This window comes from Tiliqua scincoides, chromosome 3 (genome assembly GCF_035046505.1).
Source record: "Tiliqua scincoides isolate rTilSci1 chromosome 3, rTilSci1.hap2, whole genome shotgun sequence".
NCBI classification, from domain to species: Eukaryota; Metazoa; Chordata; class Lepidosauria; order Squamata; family Scincidae; genus Tiliqua; species Tiliqua scincoides.
In genome coordinates, this window is record NC_089823.1 from 198,734,547 (window position 1) to 198,758,339 (window position 23,793).

At 45.2% G+C, this 23,793-nt stretch overlaps 1 protein-coding gene across 1 annotated transcript in view; it reads right to left on the reverse strand.

Moving 5' to 3' along the window:
- LOC136643851 (ovotransferrin-like) overlaps positions 1-11,416 on the reverse strand; it is a 29,029-nt gene extending 17,613 nt beyond the window's left edge. Inside the window, exons 1-7 of the mRNA XM_066619234.1 lie at positions 11,374-11,416; positions 8,362-8,516; positions 7,607-7,721; positions 6,114-6,299; positions 4,291-4,429; positions 2,626-2,681; positions 823-995 (exon numbers count right to left, since the gene is read on the reverse strand). Coding sequence (XP_066475331.1) covers positions 823-995; positions 2,626-2,681; positions 4,291-4,429; positions 6,114-6,299; positions 7,607-7,721; positions 8,362-8,516; positions 11,374-11,416 — 867 coding nt within the window. The remainder of the gene's footprint in view (positions 1-822; positions 996-2,625; positions 2,682-4,290; positions 4,430-6,113; positions 6,300-7,606; positions 7,722-8,361; positions 8,517-11,373) is intronic.
- Between the last annotated feature and the right edge of the window lie 12,377 nt (positions 11,417-23,793).

Here is a 23,793-nt window from a genome sequence, read left to right on the forward strand (position 1 = left end):
ATAAAACAAATGGCAGAGATCAATTTAATTTAAGGTGTAGTTTGGCTCTTTGTGTAGCTTTGATCACTGAATCCCATGTAGCAAGTGAAAATTAAAGCACTGGTGACTTAACAGGCCAGGAAAAATATAAAGGAATTTGCCTGCTCCCAAGAATACATCAGAGAAGGCATCAGGTGAATCTTCTAGAGGGAGGATTCCTCAGAAGGGGTCCCATAGCCAGAAACGCCATTTCTTTAGATACCACCCACCTTATCTCAGGGGGAAGACCTGGAGGAGGTCATCTAACAAAAATCTCAGTGCTTGGGCAGGTCAATGGTTGGCAACCTTCACTCTTGAAAGACTATGGTATAAGCCTACAGCACCCAGTATTCCCAGGCGGTCTCCTATCCAAGTACTAACCAGGCCTGACCCTACTTAGCTTCCAAGATCAGACGAGATCAGGCATGTGCAGGGTAATAATGATCAACACAAGTAATACAGGAGTAGATAATCATTCAGGTAACCCAGGCCCCAAGATGTGGAAAGCTGCATGATGTACATACAAGTAGGGCATTAATTCCCACATGGAAGTCCTCATTTACCTCAATACAACTGGTTAGTGGGTGTCATATAGTGTTGGAAATGAGAAAGGGCTTTAAATAATCCCTACTGATCACAGAGAAAAAGTGTTGTCTCTTCAGCAATAGTCAGATGAGTGATTATGCTTCCCCTTTTTGGAATATTTTCCATTATATATTGTTTTTATAATACAATATAATATTTTAACTCTTCATACATTTTGGACTTGAATTTTTTAACCTTCCTGCAAAAATAGAAAAATACCTGTGCTGCTTCAACAAATGCCTGGATCTCATCAACGCGACCATCAGTGGCCCGTGCCACAACAGCATGAGCAGGAACTCTGGCCAAGGAACAAGATTTGTACTCTTCAATAGGTTTTGTGGAGCCATCAAGACAGATCAGCTCATACTGCTTTCTTTCTTCTGGACTGAGTTCTGCAATGAATGAGGCACAACAATGAAAATTAAAGTCAGCAGGTAAGAGAGGTTCCACCCTGAGATGCTGGAAAACCAGAACTGAGAAATAAGGAGCCATGATGGATGAAGACAACGTAACGGACAGCATAGCATCACTTAGTACTTGACCCCAGCGTGGGGTTCCCTTGATACTTGACTACACTTTCTGATCTCAGTCCAGTCAACCAGCTTTCTGATCTCAACCAGTCCAGCAGCTGAGCTACCTTGATCACTTCTGTGTTGTCCGGCTGCTTAGACCCTCTTTTTGCCTGCTCTGCAGGTTGTCTTCTCCCACAGTAGCAACCTGGCCCAGAGGTAAAACAAGGCCTGAGGATCTTCCTCTACATACAACCTGCCTATCAGGTGGCCACTCAGCTCCAGGTTTGGTGGTTATCACAAGCCTCTAAAGAGCAGTAAGAGGGTCAGACTGGGCAGTAGGGCTTTTCACAGTGTGTGATTTTTTTTGTACGCTACAGATCGACCCACTGCACTGAGCCTCCTGCCGCTGCTTGAGGGCTTGCACCACAATCTCCCTGGTGGGGCAGTGGATGGCCGGTGATGCCCCAGCAAGTGCCTTGTGACACTCCAGGGTGTTGTGATGCACACTTTGGGGAACTGCTGGCCTTGAGTGTAGCCTTTTTGTGACAGTGTATAACAAGCCAATCCATGCTGATTTCTGCACATATTATCAGCACTCACACAACTATCTTGGCATGTGGAAGTTGACACAAACCAACTCAAAACCATGGTTTCCATCTGCGGAGGTGAGTCCTGAATAGTACTGGGACTAAGGATGGCCCATCCATGAAGCTGACTGAAGCAGTCACTTCAAGCAGACTGGTAAGAGGCACCTTCTCCTTCTGCTCCCTAGATTCCAAAAGGAAGAAGGGAATGGAACAGCATAGGAAGTGTGAAGAAGAGTGACAGTCAAGAGTTTCTGAGATCAGTCTTCTCTCCTCTGTTGAAATTTGGATGCAACGCCACCTGCAGGACTCGGGGGCAGTGTACTGTCTAGACACCTGAGACCTGGTATGATACATGTAGGAGGTGGGTTACTGCAATTTCCTTCCTGCTCTTTTTCTCACGTGTCGCTGTCTCCCTGACTACAGAAGGAGAAGGATGTGGCTTCCTGAGCTTGCCTAATGGTAGAAAGCCTTTACTGTGATGAGCATCCCCAGAGAGAGAGAGAGAGAGAGAGTTATAAGGTTCTCTGTTCCAGAAGTAGTAGGGATCTCTGATCCTTCAGAAGATGTGTACAACTGTAAAACTGTGAGTAAAGTATTTCTTTCGAAACCTTAAGTGCCTCTCTTCCTTGTATTTATTGATAGCAGCAAACTAGCTGGGTAGTGGAATGCCCCATAGGAAAAGTGTTCTTCAGCTGATTACTCTGCTCACTAGAAACCCCAGAACCCCCTTTTCCAACACTCAGCACTTCCTCTATCACCCTATTCTTTTCTGAATCCAGGAAGCAGGATGAAGAAGAACACAGCAATAGCACTGCTGGCAGCTGGTGCACCAACGGGTAAGGGGAGGGCTGTATTTGACATCCAACCTCAGTTATTAGGAGGTCTTGGGCCAGCCCTGGGCTAGACTCATTCTGAATCCTTACCTAGCACAGTTGCATCTTTCACAAAAGCTACATCTCCAGCTCCTTCTTTCAGACACCTAGAAGAAAGAAAGGGGAAAGAAATATTAGAAGAACAACAATATTTTTGTGTTCTATACACTATACTCTTACTAACCTTCTGTTCTTTTGGACAGCAACCTTTGAAACAGGTCAGCAAGTCTGAACATGGAAACTACAACAATGGTTTTGTGTTGTTCAGTGCTGCTACTGTGCTAGGCTTTGGAGAGTACACGGAAGTGCTATGAACCCTGATGGGAGGGGTTTTAAATGAAAAGACACTGATGTCTGCTCGGAGCGTGGGAGGATGGAGGCCAGAATGTTAAACCAGATCGGAGTGTAACACCTTGAATGTAGTGGTTCGTGAAAGAAAGAACCTTCTTTCAATTTGTAAAAATCCCTGCGTGGATTTAATAAGCCTGCCTATGTAAACTGCCTTGAATAAAGTCTTGAATAAAGACCAAGAAAGGCGGTATATAAATACTGTATATTATATTATTATTATGTGGATGGACTCAAGAGTGGCCAAACACAGGCATTGCCAAGCAGAGAGAATACATCAGCTGAGGCCAGGGTGATTCCTGAAAGGCTCCTGAAAGGAGATACTGTTTAGAGCGGTGGTTTGCAAACACTTTCACTGTCCACTGTGTTGTCTTCAGTAGGGCCCAGGCCCACCATGCCCAGGAAGGAAGCTATTTGGCAATATGGGACATGAACTGGAAGCCACTTCCAGATCATACCAGCCTACACCCTGCATCATTGGCCATATCACATTATGTCACTCCCCAGAGTGCACTCCCTGCACTCCCCTTGCAGGCAACGGAACAGATTTTCACTGGCATAAAATAGCTGCCAATAACATGCAGAGTGCAGTGGAAGTGACCATTTTCTAAGCACTATCAGAAGAGGTGGCAGCACCAGAGGAACACAGGGACAGCTCTTCACTCCCATCAATGCCAGTAAGCCAGCAGAGGGGGCATGGGGAGGGCAAAATGGAGCAGAACTTGGGCAGAACAGGGGGAAGATCGGGACCTTCGGAGGTGGGCAAGAGTGGGTGTTGGCAGCAACGGCTCGCCAATATCCTGTCCTCCATTTCACCCCTGACACGCCTCCTACTGAAACTTGCATCATACTAATGCAGGTCTGTGAAGACCCATTGGAGACCATGCGGGAGCAGAGATGAGTAAGTAAAATAAAGTTTTACTTACCTCTCCATCCCCGCATGGTCTCCAGCTGCCTACAGGATGCAGCAGAGCCTATGCTGGCACCGCTGCACCCCATGGGCAGCATTCAATTAGAATTGAGCTCTATGAATTCTCTCTCTGTCCCCCCTGCACATCTGAGTACACATCTGACCAGATGTGTTAAAGACAAATAGCAGCATGATGCCAATATAAAATGTGCCTGGAACGTGCTTTGAATGTGCTTTCAAAATACAGTTCCCAACCATTTAAATAACATCCTTTCCCCCCCCCCCCTCATATCAATAATGGGAACCATCAGGTCAGAATCTAAAGCCACAGAGAAGTTGTCAATAGTGTGCAGTGTTAAGTTCACAGGCATTTTTGCATCACTGTACAGATTTCTGAAGCACTTAATATTATTAGAATTCAACAACAAATAACCTCTACAAAAACACTTGTTACTCACTGGAAAGCTCCAGAATATCCAGCATAAGGATCATTCCGGGAACAATGCTCAGCACCGACTCCAATACATTGGCGGCACAGGTCTGGCTCCACACTTTTGGCTCCAGGGACACAGCTGGCTGAGAAAAACTTGTTGACACCTGCAAAAGAAAAGCAAATCGTTGAGTTGTTCACTGGCAGGTTCCTTCTTATCAAATTGTTCTCTCTCATAGTACTTAATGTCAGGGGTAGCTCACTCGCACAACATTCCCAAGCCTGAAGTGCTAATATTTTTAGGGATGGCACCTATACTCTTGGTAGGAAGAAGATGCAGTAAGTGTAGACTCCAAAAGAGCACACCAGAATCCCCTGTGATGTCATAGAAAACACTGAGATGTGAATCTCAAATCATGTGCACCTCCATTGACTGCAGCTGCGTGCAGGTTGAGGCATACCTGAAGCCTCTCCAATATTGTAAAGTAGTGTTGCTGTGGGCCCTGTGGGCCCAGTACTGGGGCCTCCATGGTGCCCCATCCATGGCGCACGGAGTGCAATCATTGCTACCACTGCTAAGACCTCAGCCAGGTGATCCCTCTGATGGGTGTGGGCCCCTTGCCTTGCCAAAGCCACTCATGTTGTACAGAATCCCTGGATATCCTTTTCAGTTCATGTTCTGCAGTCACTTCCAGAAATAAAGGATCTCAAAGTTTTCCTGATTTTTATACGGGTTACATTTGAACAATGTTTATACGGAAGTGCTGCAGAGGCATTTCTAGAGGTGTACATCAACCCATGTTTACACACATACACGCACCACTTGCTCAATCAATTTCATGTACCTGATATAATATCACAAAACCCGAAGACAGGATTTTTCCTACAACTTGTCACCCTCAGCAAATGCCATCCATGGACTCTTCTCCTACATGACTGATCCCCCGTGCCAAATCTGTGGTGGGGCATACCTTAGCATTGATTTGGTGAGTTAGTGGTGGGTATATGCTACCATAGGGTCAGCACCAGCTAGACTGAGAGGAGGCCTCCTCAGAAGATGAAGTCAAGTCCTGGCACCTCTCATGAGCTAGCCTGTGAGTGACCATTGGACTCCAAGACACCCCAGACCTTAGACATTTCAGCAGCCCCACCTGGACCTGATCTCACACACATACACCCCCCAATTTTTGTCTCTAGGATCTTAGGAACAGATATGATGCCAGATCAGGGTTGTAGCCCAACATCAGCATAGAATTCTTGTCCAGAAGCCCAAGGTCTTACGGACTCTGGGTGAATTTGGGAGAAGGATGCTGATTCCAGAAACAGTTGGATCAAGAATGGGGTGGGTGAGACTTTCTGGACTCATATATAAACCATTAGTTTGGCCTTTTGCATTGCTGGTTCAATGAACAAACTCCTGCTTGACCAGCTCCACAGTCCACTTGCTGTCTCCTTGCTGCTACCTACTGCTGCTTAGCCCACCCTCAGGTCTACCACTCTGCACCGCAAGGACTCTCACTCCAACATGCAATCAGTAGCAGACACATCAACAGCAGCAGAGCCTCTTCTCCATGCCCCCTCCCTCCATGTTCCTCCTTTCTCTGTCCTCTCCATGGTATCCACTGGATTAAAAGAAGTATGAAATTGCACTGCTCTTTCACATTTTCCTCTCTCCTGTGTCCCATTCCCAATGGGAGTTCACCACCAGAAGCATTTGAAAGATCGCCTGGGGTTTTGGGAGCACGTTCCTATTTGTAGACCCAGTGGATAGCAGAAAGTAGGCTATGTCCTTCCCCCTGAAACCTCTTGTTCACTCCAGTTCCATTTCAATGCCCTTCGCCTCATACTTACTTTTTTCAATTGGCTCCGTTCCGGTCCAATCAAAACATTTCTGTTCCAGCAGTGTCCCTACTGGAATCTGCCAGCCTGCAGATCTGCCCAAGCCAGTGTGGCAAGATTTCTTCCCTTTGAGATCACACAGTGAACGGGCAGTTCCTCTCTTCGCAACAGCCACAGCACGGTAGCTGGTAACAGATTCTGATGAAGAAAGAGGGGAAAAAAGCAAATATATACTTGAGCGACAGTGAAGAGCTTTCCTGCTGCTGTTCATGGTTCCTACCTGAGGGCACAATCCTAACCAGGTCTACTTAGAAGTAAGTCCTATTTTGTTCAATGGGGCTTACTCAGGAAAGTGTGGTTAGGATTGCAGCCTATAATTTGACAAACAACCAGCTCACTACAGCGTTGGAGTCACTCTGCTTATCCCATACAGGATACAGCAGATTGCAAACTGGTGTAATCAGTTTGCCATGGAAGGGAATGCTGGAAACCACTGGCATATCTGTCCGCAAATGCTAGTAATCATAGCTGGCCCATGACAATTTGCTATCTGAAACAGAGAGCACCAAATGCCACTCTCTCCCTTCCCCCATTTTCTCTTTTTCCATAGTAAAACCATATCCCAAATTCTTTCTCCCCCTTCCTTCAAAGACAGTGAGGTTCCATTTCACCTTCCTTCTTCTGCAGAGCATCATGGGGTGGAGGGGCCGGGTGGACCGCCAAGCCATAAAAACCAGACCATAATCAGAAGCATCAGAAGCTTCTGTCTTCAGAAACAACCTGCTTACATGGTAAGGTTTGGCCTGACAATGAAGGTGACACTGACCACAACACATACAAACATGGGTAGTCAGATTTGAAAACAGGATGAAGATCCACCTTAAGATCATAAGGATCTTAAAGATCTGCTTAGTGGAAATCCAGCTAGCTGAGATCATGGTATCCCTTGGCCTGAAGTGATTTGTAGTGATCTAATGTAGTGATTTCAAAGCCATGTAGTGATTTCAGTGGATTTCAAACAATGTAGTGATTTTGAAACGCAAAATGGAGCTTCAGCTACTCCTATGTCTTGTTAACTGATGTGTCCTAAAATTGTACGTTTGAGGTCATAGATTCAGATCACACCTTCTTCCACCTCTGTGACCAGCAGGAGCCTATATCAAGGAAGAGTCTACAGGACAGCACCTGGGCTCATTCTTTATGCGTATAAGGTCCTAGGTTCAGTCCCTGAAGTTTTTTGTTAAAAGGACCTCCTGTTACTGAATTAAGAATGACCTCTGTCACAGAGCCACTGCTAGCAATAAGAGTCAATACTGGGTTGGATGGACCAATGGTCTGATTTCGTATAAAGCCATATCATGTGTTGCCAATGCCTTCTCTTTCCTGCTTTTTATCATGTTAACATTGACTGCCCTGCATATTCCCAAGTAGTATCATTTAGGTGATGTGTCTACTACCTTGCCAAATCTTTATGAATTCTAAGAGTGGATCCTATTCAAATTTACCTTGTCCTTCATTTGTGCCATAGACCTCAGCTACAACAGGCTTCAGGTTGTAAGGGGTCAGGCCTGCATCAAAAATGTGACCAGCGTCTAGGGTGACGGCATCTACTTCAGAGTTCTGAAAATACACAAGAGTAGAGACATGAGAAGAGTCAGAGAAAACCTTATTTGCCTCTCAGTCACAGAAGCAATAGAAATAAGATGGTTGGAGATCGAGCTGCACTACTCATGTCTGATCATTCACCCCACCTCAATACTGGTATCTAAGCTTTTAAACCTCAAAACTAGTCTGATAGACTTTTTTGCTATTGACTCCACTCTTAGGCCCCAATCCTATCCAACTTTCCAGGGCTGATGCAGCCCCAAGAAAAGGGAGCAAACATTCCCTTACTTTGAGGCGGCCTCAGTGACTGCCCATCCACCACAGGATATAGCACACACCCTGTTGGCATAGCTGCCTTGGGCCCTGGAAATTTGGATAGGATTGGCCCCTTAAGTCACACCAGGCTTTGTCCACAGAACTCACCAGATTCTGCCAAGATTAGCCAAATGTTTCAAGCTCTGAGCCTGATCTCCCAAGTCCTGTCCAGTGACCTTTTGTAACTCTTCTCTCTGACCCCATCCAGAGCACTGGTATTTTTGAAATCAACCATGCTCTGCATAGTTCACAGATCCATCAGTAAAAGTTCAACTTGCCTTGCACATTGAACTCAGAAATGCCCCAGCATATTCAGATCCAGCTTCCGCTGGTCACTTACTGCAATAGCTCTTATGCACTCATGGGGTCCAGCCCTCCTCACACAGGAGAATGATGGGAAGTCATCTTTCAAGGATTCTTTCAGATTTGAACACTTGGTCTGCTCAGCATCAGATATGGTGCACCATCTTAATGGGTTAGCTGCAAGGCACAATGCTGTGGAGAAAATAAAGGTGGTGTGATGATATCTTTGTGTTGTTTTGTTTTACTTGAAGTGAAAGAACAATTAGACCTATTGCATCTTGTTAGAGTTATGAGGCACTCTGAAAAGTGGGATCAATCAATCAATCAATCAATCAATCAATCAATCAATATTGCTGATCTTAAAGAACAATAGCACTCTTACCTGAAACCCTACCCACAGGGCAATGGGATTTTGTTCCCATTCATGCATCTGCCTAATGCCTGGTATAAGATGGAAAGTTTTGTTCATCAGTTTTGTACTATTAGATCAATCTATATTGAGTACTGAGCTGCACTTGTCTCAGTTCACCATCATGTACTTCAGTGGACTTAGGTGATCCTTTAGATGGGATGTGTCCAAGTATCCAGAGACTAAGATTTCAGGCCAAAGGAAGTGTAAGCCCAAGATGAGACCTGCCATCATTTTTAGTTGTCTTTTCAGAACTGCAGCTGAAGCACGGATTTGCATGACCTGTAGATGCTCATAGTCAGCAAGATTTTTGAAATAAATGTTCAGGAAACAATGGGCAAGGCGGGGAGGGTACTACTACTTTGCAAGTGCTCCAGTACTATATTGGCATACTGAGAGACACATGTATCCATCAAGGGCACTGATTGTTCTTTTAAGGGGATCATTGAAAAATTGCAGTTTTCAAAGAAGAATGGGTGGGGAGGGGGAGGGCGTGTCTGGGCAGGGAGGGGGCAGGAGGGAGGTGGAACAGTGGAGGAAGGGATACCAGAGGCAGTGACTTGTACCAGTATCCTACCTTGTTCCTATCCCTTACTCTCTTTAGATCTATGCCAGAAAAATGCCTGGTGCAGATCTGAGGAGATCCATTGGAGCAGTGGAGGCTTACTCCAGGGTAAAAAAACAATTTTTCCATTACCATGAGGAGACCTCAGCAACGGCATCACCACCACCACAGGATACAGCACATTCCCTGTTGGTGTGGCTGTATCAGCAGTGGAGAAGTTAGTTAGGATTGGGACCTTAGTTTCAAGAAGCAATGAAACAAGCCTGATGTTGTAGCAAGCTTAAAAATACACAGGAGGATAAGGACAATGACAATTCACAATTGGTGATAACCTCAGAGCACTGCCAAGTTAAAGAATTCTGTAATGTGATTTAAAAACACCCTATTGTGATTGAGGTCCTAATCTTAGCAATTTAATCTAGATAGGGAGTGTTGGTTTTGTTTTGTTTTTCTTGCATTATGAAGTAAATTAACAAATGTTTTGTATGCGGTTGCCATCACCAGTAATGAATTGTCACAGTGCTTTTCTTTTATACTTTTAAGATTCTAACAAGAACAGCATTGTTTCATTCTCTCTTATACCCAGCTGTGTGCATACATTCATCTGTCTACTAGGGATTTCACCATGTTTATTATGAAATGTGTGCACACACGCATGAATGCACACAGATTCACATGGGGGACAATCCACAGAGAAGTGCCTCCCACTCAAGCCTCATTGAAATGACTGAGGCACCAATCCTATACAATTTCCCAGTGTTGGTGCTGCTGTGCCTATGGGGTATGCACTCCTTCCTGTGTTGGGGAGGCAGTCACAGAGGCCTCCTCCCAAAGTATAAGAACATTTGTTCCTTTACCTTGGGGCTGCATTGCGACTATTCCATTGCTGGAAAGTTGGATAGGATTGGGCCCTGGGTCCTGTACAAGAGCATTAACATGATCTTGCAGCAATCCCATTCATTCTGAAGGGACTTGAGCAGGACAATTTCTCAGTGTATTCTGCCTGAACATATTTATCCCTTCCACTGCTCCTCCATGAAAATGATGACTTTGTGAACAATCATCAAAAGTCAATCCATGGTTTTTCAGCAGACCTTGTCAGCACCATGAATACAACAAATTCATCACGCTGTATCTAAAAAAAACAAAAATCCCCTGCGTATGCCACATGTCATGGTAACAGGCTTCAGATTTCAGTCATTTTAAGTAGGTTCCTCCAATCTAAGGATTCCATGGTGAATACCTAAACATCTATCTGGCTGAGGAAAATAAGGTGACTGGTTTCTGGTGTTTACTGTTTCCAAATTACTGGGCTACTAGCATTCAGACAGGTTGATCTAACAAGACCTTTCAAGTTAGCGTGTGACTACTGCACATGAGGAGGCAAACACAGGGGTCTCTTCTCAACTCAATGCTTGTCTCATAATGCTAATGCAATAGTGGGAAGGGGCTGCAAGAGAAATGGGAAACCCTTTTCCTAGTTGTTGATTATCCTTGCAGATCTTCTCCACGCACCCCACCCCGTTTTTCACTTGTTTTTCCCACCTAGGAAAACAGTCGGGGAACATTTACTGGCAGGTGTAAGATGGGTTTTAATCCCTCACACCTTGAATCCCAATTTTACTCCGATAAATGCCCCTCACCTTGTCTTTGCTATACCTTTGCAAATCATGGAAAATATTCATTCTTGTTACTCATTGAGTTTAGCACAAGTTGAACATTAAGTGTAGAATCATGAAGCATCATTTCAACTGTGTGCGGTTAAACTGAAGCTTGATCATCAGTTAGACCAGAATACAGATTTGAAGATTTGGAGCAAATTTCCATAAAGAATTGCTGGTGGCTATTGAGGATGTCATCTCAATATTGATTTTTCCCCCCCAATATAGCACTGAATGTTGGCCATTCAGCATCTCTGATTCTGAAAAGAAAGGCATGCCATAAATAAATGCTGGATGTTTAAAAGGTCTGCCTTTCTATAAACTGCAGAAATGTTGACTTTCTAATTGCACCTTCCAGCTCCTGAAAGTTCCTTTGGTTTCCCACTTTAAACCACCAGTTCTGCAGTTACTTACCCACCAGCCCAATGGACAATGTGACTTGGAGGACAAACTTCATCTTTTTTCTCCAGAGGCTTTCAGACAGGTGTTGTAGAGGTGTCTGTCACAGACGGCTCTCACAGCGTCTGTGAAGGCTTTTGGCTCCGCTGCTTTGCCTTTTTATAGACAGTGTGGACTCTGCAGTGTTAGCAAAAGCAGTGACCCAACTGTGTTTGTCCTTCCTTATTTCCCAATAACTCCTGGCTCCCCCTCTAACCAGCAGCCCATTTGCAAGAAGAATTCCACTTTGGCACTGAATTCACAGAGCCAAGTAGGCACTGATGGGAAGAGGCAAAAGCTGCTGAAACCAAAGCTTTGAATGGGAAATTCCCCGTCAGTTAAAATCTTCCTTTTCTGGAAATACAGTTAAATTAACACGGAAGTGTGCTTCATTTATTTGCTTCACCACCAGTGTTGCAAACATAAACTACAGAAGCACCTTGTGGTGCTGACTTGAATGTAAGCTGTTTGAGGCAACGGTCCTCCTGTCTTTGAATTAACAGAGAGGGCTGCAGCTGGATGGCAGGGCAACTGCTCTGCATGCTAAATGAGTCAGGCAAGGCTGGAAAAAGGTCTTGCCAGTTGATCTAGTCCAGGGGTGTCAAACTTGTTGCATACAGTGGACAGAATATCATTCTTGGGGTCTGTTAAATGAAGGCTTCCATTAAACAGGAGGTGACATCATTTAACAGGTGATGACTTGAAATAAGCACTTTTTCTCACTTAGAAACTCGTTAGCTGCAAATGACAGAAAACATGTAAAACTTGGTCATATTTCCAAGATATGAGGGAGCCCAATTATCATGTGGGCTGCCCCTTCAACAGTACCACTTCTGAAACTCAGCAACTGAGAGGTGCTCTGCAAAGTGACGCCTCAGCAGAAGCAGCATAGATGAAAGGTGGCCCATATGTATGGGCTTTCCCAGTGGTGCTCTTTCCCCTGCCCCTCCCCAGCCTTCCCCTTCTCCATGACACCCCTCCCCCCACCCTTCTCCAGCCATTCCCCTACCTCTGCACAGCTCAGAGCAGCTCTTACTAGTTCTGACACACGGTCCACCTAGATCTGGCATCAATGGGACAGTGCAGGCCTTCCTGCTGGTTCCCTATCTTCTCCACTGTTGCAACATGCTTTATGGCAGATTTTCAAAGTGCATGCCAGCAGAGCAATTGCTGCACCTGTGCAAGCAGAGACTAGGACTGTGCCATCATAGGCAATTGGGCAGTCTACTAGGGACAAATAAAAATATGGAAGTAAAAAATATTGGTGCTCCATCAGCGTGGCTGTGTCGACACCAATGGTGGGGAGTAGGATTGGGCAGTCATCTCCTCTTCGTGGCCTGTTCCCAAGGTAAACAGTTTAACTAGAACAGAACAAAGGTCAGCAGTACCATCGCAGACAGGATGGTATCACCCAAGAACAAACAATGAAAACTGCACACAGCATACGTGCCCAATATCCTGGAAGACCTGATACAAGAACCACAGTGTAAGGGGGTTGGGGCCTGTTGCCAATGACCCCACTTGCTAAAACATGTACAGTCTCTGCTTGCCTCTGGAGGATTACCAAAGTTGGGAGCCTCCAGAGGGCTAGAGGCTTGCCAGGGATTGGAGGTTTGCCACAGGACAGGTGGAGACTCACCGTGGACCAGATCTGGCCTGCAGGCCAGGATTTGGAGACCCCCAATCTAATGCTCACACCCTGCTACACCTTTATCCCTTCAAGAACCTTTCCGATAGGGGTGGAATTAAGCCTTTGCACCCTCCTAGAAAAACACAACTGAATCAAGCTCAGGAAACTCCTGGCTGCATTACTAGTAAATGTTCCAGATACCACTATTCACCCAGGAATGTGTTTGTATCCTTTGTTCAAAGTTCTATAAATATTCCTGCTGTGGAAGCAGAATTTTGGCATGCTCCTCATCACTGAAGGTGTCCTCACTGTTTTGATCATCTCTTCCTCTACTTGTCTTCTGCCTTCTTCTTTTTCATGAGGCTTTGTGTGCTTGGAGAGCCTCTTGCTTTGGTAGCTGTACTCACATCTGGAGGAGATACTTTCCCTGCCCATCAAGTGGCACCTTTGTGACTGCACTTTTCCTTTTTCCCTGAGATCTGAAGCTATACTGTACAGTCCTGCCGCACTACACAAAAGGATGTCATACCAGAACCTACCCAGTAGACCAAGGACAGGTAATCTCTCTCTCTCCCCCCCCCCACTTCATCATAACTCTTCATCCCTCCTAAAAATCTCCATACCTTAGTACGTGTTTTAAACCTCCCGCTGATTCTCTCCCTTGATTGTATCATCCCTGGCTGAGGAAGCTCTGCTTAGCTGGCTGCCTGACTTTCACTCTCTCCATTTCCCTCCTCCACTTAACCTATACCTGTACAAACAGTTATTTACAAATATTCTTTCACCCACAACCACTTAAATCTCTGTGCAATTGGTCTTACATGCAAACTGCACCTTTTTTGCTTTCCTATGTTGTTTAAAAAAAATTACTGATATATTCTCTTGGAAAACTCTGTCTTATGGTCCTTGTTTGCCTAACTGGAGGCACTTTGAAGTTATCTAGTCAACAGTCCCCCAAAAGCCACACACTGCATTTCAGCCTCTCTAGTTGCAAATTCCTCAGTTGAGTTTAATTCTGGGTAGGGCAAACCCAGACCCCAGACTGTGTGTTTTTGTCAGGTTTTGGTAAACTTGGGTGCATGTATGTGAGACAAGTCTTGGCAACAGCCCCAGGCCAATATATTATGTGAAGAAAATGTCCAAAAGTTGTCATGAAAGAGGAGCCTTTAACCTACCCCATAATCAGGCTAGCCTACCTATGCTCCTAACTAATACATAGTTTGAATTGAAGGAAAGCTAATCTTTCACATGTTTTTAAATACCATACAGCTACAACAGCTTTCAGGAGTAGGTGGCAGAAAAGTTAGCAGGGACAAGGAAGAAGGTACGTGGCATTCTCTGAGACTTCCTGTACCCAGCAAGTGTCACAGAAAGTTGCTATGTATAAGAAAACCACCCTGAAATCTACTTATGTGATCAAGGGCGCAATCCTAACCCCTTATGTCAGTGCTTTCCAGCTTTCCAGCACTGACATAAGGGCAATGCAGGTCTGAGGTAAGGGAACAAACATTCCCTTACTTTGAGGAGGCCTCCATGAGTGACATCCTGTTGCAGTGACCCTTGGGGGAGCAACCAAGCCCCCGGGCTAGGTTGCTGGATAAGTGCAGGAAAGAATCAAGGAGCCAAGGAAGAGACGAGAGACAGACTTTTAGATTCAAAGCAGAGAGAGAGAAAAGCTGATTCTACTAGCCTCCTCCTGCGTTTTTATTGTACTTGCAACATTAACAGCTACATTCAGTTCTCAGATAAAGCCACATTAGAATCTCATACAGGGGTGAGAACAATGGGTGCTTCTTCACAGAGTGCTGTATCAGCTATTGTCACACTTCGGCCTGAGAACTAGCACCCCTTCCGGCGTGCCGTAACAAGGGGGAGGTTTGCCTGCAATTGCCATATTATCAAGGCTTTCTGTGTGCTTCTGCTTAAACAGCACTAAAACACTACACATCCAACTGCAGGATACAGCACATGTACCATTGGCACTGCTATGCCAGTGCTGGAAAGCACTGACATAAGGGGTTAGGATTGCACCCCAAGTCACTTAGTGCAAGTGTTAACTGTAGTGCCAGTTTTACAAGTGTAAGAGTGGGCTTTTGTTTCTCAGTCAGGCTAAGTATGTGGTTGTAGTATGTGCATTTTTTAAGTAATTCTTTTATTTTTTATCAGCCAAGTGATTCTCAGCATTCATGAAGTTATGCAAGAAAGGAGAAAGGTTTGGATCAAATAAAAAGGGGAAACGTGGATTTGTTGCATTCCATGTCATAACCCTTGCAGACAAGATATTTATCACATACTAGATGAATAAGACAGTTGTAAGCAAACATTCCTGTCCAGGAACAATGGAAGGCTTGGTCGTGAAGCCTCAGTCAAAAAGGGAAGGACACTAATCCACCCAAACAAGAGTCTGAAAACCATAATTCAGGGTGCAACTGTCCATTGAAGACAATATTTCTGCATAAACATGCAGAGGATTGTGCTGCCAATGTAAAATGGACAAGGAACACAACGTGTGCTTATGGGATCTTTATATCTCACTCCTCAATACACTTATTTGAAATTCAGTCTCAAGGGCACCTACTTTAATGTAAGTGTCCTTAGGTGCATGGGTTGAAACCAGTCACATGTTTACTTGAAATCCACAGAATTCAATCAGCAGTCCGATTCTATCCTTTCCTTCCTCCCCCACTGGTGGAGCTGCACCAAAAAGGCATCTGCTGTATCAAATGGGGGGGGGGGGGTTGGATCAGGAGGCTTCGGAAGGGAAAGGGGATTTTAATCCCCCTACCCCTCCATAAGCCTCCTGCTCCACAGACTGGCAAGGGAGGAATGGTGTGTTTAGTAGGTTTCATGTTTTAAAAATTGGTCACTTGTGTTTAATAAAGTAGACCATGTTAAACCCAAGCCACAGTCTGGTGTCTTCATAGGGGGTGTGTGAGGTTAAACAGAATGCCAGATGCAAGGCAGTGGCAGTGAGATGCAAGTACCTTGTTGTCTGGTGTGCTCCCTGAGGCATCTGGTGGGCTGCTATGAGATACAGGAAGCAGGATTGGCCCTGGGCTTGATCCAGTAGGGCTCTTCTTATATTCTCCTCAGTCCTGTGCCAGCGATTTCACTGACATAAGTCTGAGGAGAGAAAGGAAGCAGAGAGGCTGCCCATGGAGGGGATAGGATCTGGTGTGCGCCATCACCATTGGCTCCACCCCGTCCTGCCTCCCCTGATAGCTTACCTGCTCCTCTGGGTGACCAGCGATCTAGCAATGCTTATGGGAAAGCTCATGTGCACTTTACAGCTGCTTTTCAGCAGTCAGAGCTGGCAGTGGGGCAGTCTAATAGGATTGGGCTGTAGGTCAGTGATTCTCAAACTTTGTTGTATTGTGGACCACCTATTTCTTTTTAAAACTTTATTGGCTTACTGCTACAGTTGCTACATGACAGACTGTTTAAAGTTTAAACACAACACCTACTGCACATCAGTGCAGCTGTGCAGAGCATGCAGAATGAAGGGAATAGGTAGACTTGCTCTACAGCAGAGATGTCTTACTATGCGTGCATTTGCTATATTATGCGTGCATACACCCCATATCCTGATTGACAAATGCTTTGGTAACGTAATTGCCCCACTGAAGTCTGCAACAGGCGAGGTCATCCAGGATCGGGTGCAGCAGATGGAACGCTGGGTGCAGCACTACTCTGAGCTATATTCCAGAGAAAATGTAGTCACCGAAGAAGTGCTGAACAACATTGAGTGCCTGCCTGTGCTGGAGGAGCTTGACAGTGAACCAACCCTAGAAGAACTTCACGTGGCCCTGGACTCCCTTGCCTTTGGCAAGGCACCTGGAAAAGACAGCATCCCTGCTGAAGTCCTAAAGTGCTGCAAAGAGATCATCATTACTGAGCTGCATGAAATCCTTTGTCTCTGCTGGAGAGAAGGTGGAGTACCTCAAGACATGAGGGATGCAAACATCATCACGCTGTACAAGAACAAAGGCGACAGGGGTGACTGCAACAACTACCGTGGCATCTCTCTCCTTAGCGTTGTAGGAAAGTTGTTTGCCCGAGTTGCACTAAAGAGGCTCCAGGTACTTGCAGAGAGTGTTTATCCAGAATCACAGTGTGGATTCCGAGCCAACAGGTCCACCACTGATATGGTATTCTCCCTTAGACAACTGCAGGAGAAATGCAGGGAACAACGACAGCCACTCTTTATAGCCTTCATAGATCTCACGAAGGCTTTCGACCTGGTCAGCAGGGATGGCCTCTTCAAGATTCTCCCCAAGATTGGATGTCCACCCAGGCTCCTCAGCATCATCAGATCCTTCCACAAGGACATGAAGGGCACTGTTGTCTTTGATGGCTCCACATCAGACCCCTTTGACATCCGAAGCGGCGTGAAGCAGGGCTGTGTTCTTGCACCAACCTTGTTTGGGATCTTCTTCGCTGTCCTGCTGAAGCAGGCCTTTGGAACTACAACAGAAGGCATCTATCTCCGGACCAGATCAGATGGAAAGCTCTTCAACCTCTCCAGACTGAGAGCAAAGTCCAAAGTCCAACTGAAATGTCTGCGTGACTTCCTCTTTGCCGACGATGCAGCTATCACTACCCACTCTGCCAAAGATCTCCAGCAGCTCATGGATCGTTTTAGCAAGGCCTGCCAAGATTTTGGACTGACAATCAGCCTGAAGAAAACACAGGTCATGGTTCAGGATGTGGACTCACCTCCCTGCATTACAATCTCTGCACATGAACTGGAGGTTGTCCATGACTTTGTGTACCTTGACTCAACGATCTCCGACACTCTTTCTCTCGATACCGAGCTAAACAAACGCATCGGTAAAGCAGCTACCACGTTTTCCAGACTCACAAAGAGAGTCTGGTCCAACAAGAAGCTGACGGAACATACCAAGATCCAGGTCTACAGAGCTTGTGTCCTGAGTACACTTCTGTACTGCAGCGAGTCATGGACTCTTCACTCACAACAGGAGAGGAAACTGAATGCTTTCCACATGCGCTGCCTCCGACGTATTCTCGGCATCACCTGGCAGGACAAAGTTCCAAACAACACAGTCCTGGAACGTGCTGGAATCCCTAGCATGTATGCACTACTGAAACAGAGACGCCTGCGTTGGCTCGGTCATGTCATGAGAATGGATGATGGCCGGATCCCAAAGGATCTCCTCTATGGAGAACTCGTGCAAGGAAAGCGCCCTACAGGTAGACCACAGCTGCGATACAAGGACATCTGCAAGAGGGATCTGAAGGCCTTAGGAATGGACCTCAACAAGTGGGAAACCCTGGCCTCTGAGCGGCCCGCTTGGAAGCAGGCTGTGCAACATGGCCTTTCCCAGTTTGAAGAGGCACTTGGCCAACAGTCTGAGGCTAAGAGGCAAAGAAGGAAGGCCCATAGCCAGGGAGACAGGCCAGGGATAGACTGCACTTGCTCCCAGTGTGGAAGGGATTGTCACTCCCGAATCGGCCTTTTCAGCCACACTAGACGCTGTTCCAGAACCACCTTTCAGAGCGCAATACCATAGTCTTTCGAGACTGAAGGTTGCCAACTAACTACTGGTAACGTAGAAAACACACAAAGTCAGTGAGGCCTACCCACCACTTCACAACCTTTTGTCTTTCCCTTCACCATTTTCTTCATGTTCAGAAGAGCTGCATCAGAGTGCAGATGTTGTTGAATTTTAATTTGCCATTTTCCTCGGCTCACTCTAAAAAAAGTCCCTGGCAAGAGAGCACTCGGCAGTATATAAATATGGAGCTACAAGTGGTCACTAATCATGGCACAGGCACTGGCCAATAGGCCCTCATGGCAATCATGTGCAGCCACTTTCCACACTGTACTCATAATTGCAATGGCTGTTCTACTTTGTGAGGAAATCACATTTGCTCAGAAACCCAACACTGCAGTTTGATTCACTGAAAAAATGCAGTTTTCCCACAATGGGTGCTCATGCTGTGGAAACTCTTTTGGAATGTTTATGTCACAATAGCTTTGCAATGAGGTGAACTGCCAGGCAATACACATTGTGCCATGCTATGGGCTTATATAGCGGAATTCTAAACTTTGTCAGTCCTAAAATCTTCTCTTATTCCATGACTGCAAGGGTCATTTATAGTATCCAGAAATGTTGTCTGTTTGCCGTGGCCTGAACATGAATTTACTCAATCTATGTAAGGGTACTTGTAGCACATTGCTACAATATTTTCTCCTTTGGATGCCACAAAAAAACAATCAACACATGGACAGGCACAATACAAAGAACAACAAATCTAAATCCCTCTACTGCTTGGCAGAAACCACAGATGCAATGGTAATGAAATGCAGGACACTGCTTGTTTCCTGATGTGATGAGGATGAGCTGAAGCAGAGTCCAAGCAGAACTGCTGGTGACCACTGAATCAATATTTGCAAGTAAATATTGCCCAATTTGCAGATCACAAAAGCAAACAAGCTTGTGTCTGCTTGAGACATTCACCCCTCCTCTTCCCAGGGTGGTAATAGGGACAGGGAGGAGAGAGGATCAGTTCTGGGAAGGGGGTGGGTTCAGCAGCAGTGGCACCTGCCAAATCCAAAACCCCTTTTCAGGCCCAATCCCACAGCCCAGGTCAGCAATTTGATGCAGGTCTAAGCAGACCTGTCCAAAAGTTCCCTTACCCAGAGGAATAAACTGGAGAGGGGGAGAGCAGGTCAGAGGGTGGATCAGGCCCAGAAGGGGGACAGTGATGGCAACAGAGGCTGCCACTGAATCCTGTCCCCCATCCCAACTCAATTCTGCAGCAACCCTTGGGCTGCTGTAGAATCAAGAGCCTTCATGCTGGGCCCATGGCTCAGCACGAAGGCTCTGACGCAGAGGAGTGGAGCTCCTCTGGTCCTGCCTTCCTCCCGCTCCACTCCTTCCCCCTGGCAAGCCTCCTCCCTGCCCTTCTCTGCCTCCCCCCACCCTAACACCTCCTCGCCACCTCCCCCTATGCCCCCACCTACCTCTCCACCATCCAGCAGTTTGGGCAACTGCAGAGTGGCAGAGCAGCAGCTGTCTACTGGTACTAGCCTAGCGCCAACCAGCTGCAGATGTTCCCTAAAGTACATTTGTGACACTCAGTGCCGGCAGTGGACTGGCACTAAGCTCAGAATTGGGCTCTGATTCCATATAGCTGCATTGGGGTACAGAAGGAGTTCTGTTTTAATACATATGCATCTTGACAGCCAATAATGTAAGAAAAGTGGGTTGTAATGCAACCGACCAGTAATCTGCTGTAACAACTCAAAAAACTGTTGTATGTTGTGTAATACTTGCTCTGTAGCATGTTTGCTTTCTTTCCCAACTCTAACCTCACTAATGGGAGTGAAAACTAGGAGGCTAGAATGACAACCATAGAAGCTACAAAATCAGTGAAACCTCTTTAGGCGTTCCACATTTATAGAGCATTTTTCACACATTATGCTTAATTTCCCCCCCCCCCCTCATTTCCCATAAATGTAAAACGTAAATTGGCTTGAATGCATATTCAATTTAAGACTTTTTCCCCCCTGCTTTCTGCCCAACATGAACAATATTCAGACCTGGGGAAAAGCAGCATGGAGAGACTTGAGACTGTGTGTGAAAATATCCTTAGGAAAAGACCAAAAAGAAACATGGCTAGACATTCACCACTGCACAATGTGTTGCGCACATGTATGCACATCAGAAAGATAAGTCTAAGCCAGTGGCAGAAATAACCCAAGATTTCAAAATGAAATAGACTAAAACAATGTTTAAACTGGATAATGATCAGGACTTGGATATAGTAAGATCTTCAAATTTTTCCCAGTTGTACTGTTTCCTGAAGCCAAGTCACTCAAGAGTGCAATATTTATATTCACTTACCTTTGCCTCCTTGAGAAAGGCGTTCACTGAACTGCGTTTTCAAACTATGCCAACTGCAGTTCTAGATGGCAGATATATGTCCATTCCCAGGCATTTGAGGCTTTGTATTTGTGGAGCAGGACAGATTGAAGATATTGTACATTACCTGCTTCATTGTCAGCTTTATCAAAAGCCTAGGATAAGATTTTTGGAGCCTATTTTGGCTACCCTTCAAGGGGAGAACACACTTATGAAATTGTATTGGTTACTTTCCAAATGTAACCCATCAGTCACCTATAGTGTGGCGTTGTTTGCTAAAGCTGCCAGAACTATTCGTGCCAACTACCTGGGGGAAATAGCAGTAGATTGTAAAGGAGATTCCTTAATATGATGGGTGCAGGTGCCTTTTGTGCCTGATTTTGACCTAATTTTATCATTGTTTGTATCTTGATGTATTTTTGGATTTACATGTTTTATCTTATTGTGATGGCTATTAGCTAATACAATAAACAATCTTTGACTTTGACTAAAACAATGAAATATGGTGGAGGCTCAAAGAGTAATAGAAACTAAAATCAACAAATACCAAAAAGGTACCGTGTACGCACACAAATCATGACCTGCAGGTCTTCTCTGAACAAAAGGCTCAGGCTGATCTGAGGAGGAATTAGCCAAGCATGTGGCAAGCACATTGCAATGCTGGGGTTAGAGTGTCAGAAAGGGCTGTGGAGAGGTAGGTTCAAATTCCCATTCAGTCATGACCTTGCAACAGTCACTCAATTTCTGCCTAATCTACCCAACTAATAGCAGAGGTGCTGTTAGTAGGAGGACTGATTCTAGTGTGGGTTTCCAGCTAGTTCTACGTGCAGCTGTACTTCTCTTGAAGGAGCAGCTTTGTAGCTGGGGTATCCTGGACCCAACTTTGAATCTAGAGCCTCAAAGGACAGCATATAAACAGAAGGAGAAGGAGGAGGATGTGGGACCCCCATTCCAAGATGAAAACATGAAGTGGCAGTGACTGGAGGCCTCTTCTTGAGAAGAACAGAGAAGTCTCTGCACAAGCCAGATCCATCATCCCATGAGTTGCAGGATTTGCCTGGATCCAAAATGAGGCTTAAGTTCAAATCCCTTTTCACTTTTGATGCCATGGGGAAAGTAACCTAGTTATTCCTTGCCTGTAAAGTGGGCATAATAATGACATCTCACAGACTTGTCAAGACAAATATGGTAAGGAATAGGCTAATCAGCCCTGAGTCCTAAAGTACCTTGGATAATTTGGTTCCCTTATATTTTTTTCTGAGCAGAGGGTTCTGCATCTTTAATAGCTTCAGAACCAGCAGAAATTTAGCATGTGCAGCTTCTCTCAGCACGGAAATCTGGCGAGGGGAAATTGTAGGTAGCCATCTTGATTCAACAGGAAAAAAAGCCCCAATGCCTAAGTAGGGGCATGTCTTTATGAAAACCAGCTAAATGTCACATAGTCCTGAGCAAGCTCTTGAGTTCTTCAGAACTCTTCTTTAGACTGGGTTTAAGCAAAACAAGAAGAAGGGGGGGACAGAGAGAAACTGAAGCATGATGGAAAAGTTCCCAAGTCTACCATATGGAACAATCTTAAGATGGAACAAAGAAGGTATTAGACAGATGCTGGGTGCAAAAGACCATGCTAGGTGCAAAACATATTTCAGGTTGCACCAAGAGTTACTGGTACAAAGAGACAAATCTGGGGGTTCACCTGTGCAGATTACAGAACTGGCCTGTCCATGACAGTTAACTAAGGTAGTAGATGGCAGATTGGCAAGGGGCACATACCTCTCTCTAGTTATGCACCTGTTCTACTCTCTGCATTTATTGAATTGAATCAGACAAAGATGTATGGAGAAAATATGGCTAGCATGTCTCCTCTCTCCTACTAAATCTAAGGTGAAAATGGAGGAGGGGGAGCAACAATGAAAACTAGTGCACTGCTGGGTGTGCCATTAGGTGCACTACACCAGGAGGTCTTGGGCTGTCCTTGTCACATTTGCATAGCAACAATTAAAAGTACAGTCCCCTCTCTAAGAAAGGTCATCCTAGTTCTCAGGTAGGCATTTTCCCTAAGTAGAGGGCAACCAATATTGTGTGGAAGGAAATGGATATTAGCAGAGAAATTTACACTCCAAAGAATAAAAAGCTTGTTAGCTTCATAAAAACATTGCCACTTCTCTTTTGAGTAGGAGCTGCTTCACATCTATAAAGGGATGGACTACTTTGCTGACCGAACCCACTTTAGAATTACAAAAGTTCCTTTCATCTTGATGGCAGGGTGCTTGAGAGCAAAACTTCATGAGGCTAGTGAGAATTTGGAACAAAGATGTCAGATCATTTATAGCTGAATAACAGAATTGCAGGGCATGTTAATGAGGAAGTACAAGCACATGGAACTAAGGACAGAGGCTTTGGTGGTAATTCTGTTTCCTGGCACCAGTCCTGTGTTGATTAAAAATTCTATTCACTAGGTTGGCCCTAGGCTGGGCTGTGCCAAAGGGCTCTCATTTAAAGGGTGAAGCAGAGTGTTCTAGTTAAAGATGGAATCCAGGTGACATAAACAGACCTGGGATTTAGGAAGTTGTTGGTTAAAGGGACAGAGGCAGAGAGAAGAGAGACTTGTACTGTAATTGGACGGCTCTTGTCCATGGTGCCAAGCATTGCCAGATTTTTGTCACAAATAGAGACCAATTTAAGTATAGCATGAAACCACTGTTTTAATTTTCCCTCTAGCTGATTGCAGAAAAACAAAGAATTACTGTCTGTCACATAATCATTAAAGACATGGGTGTCTTGTCTCTTTTTTGAAAAATATGGCGAAACAAAAGGGCAGCATTAAAGACCTTTATGAGATTCTTTGGACTCTCAGGTGTGTGAATGAAGTGTCCTTAG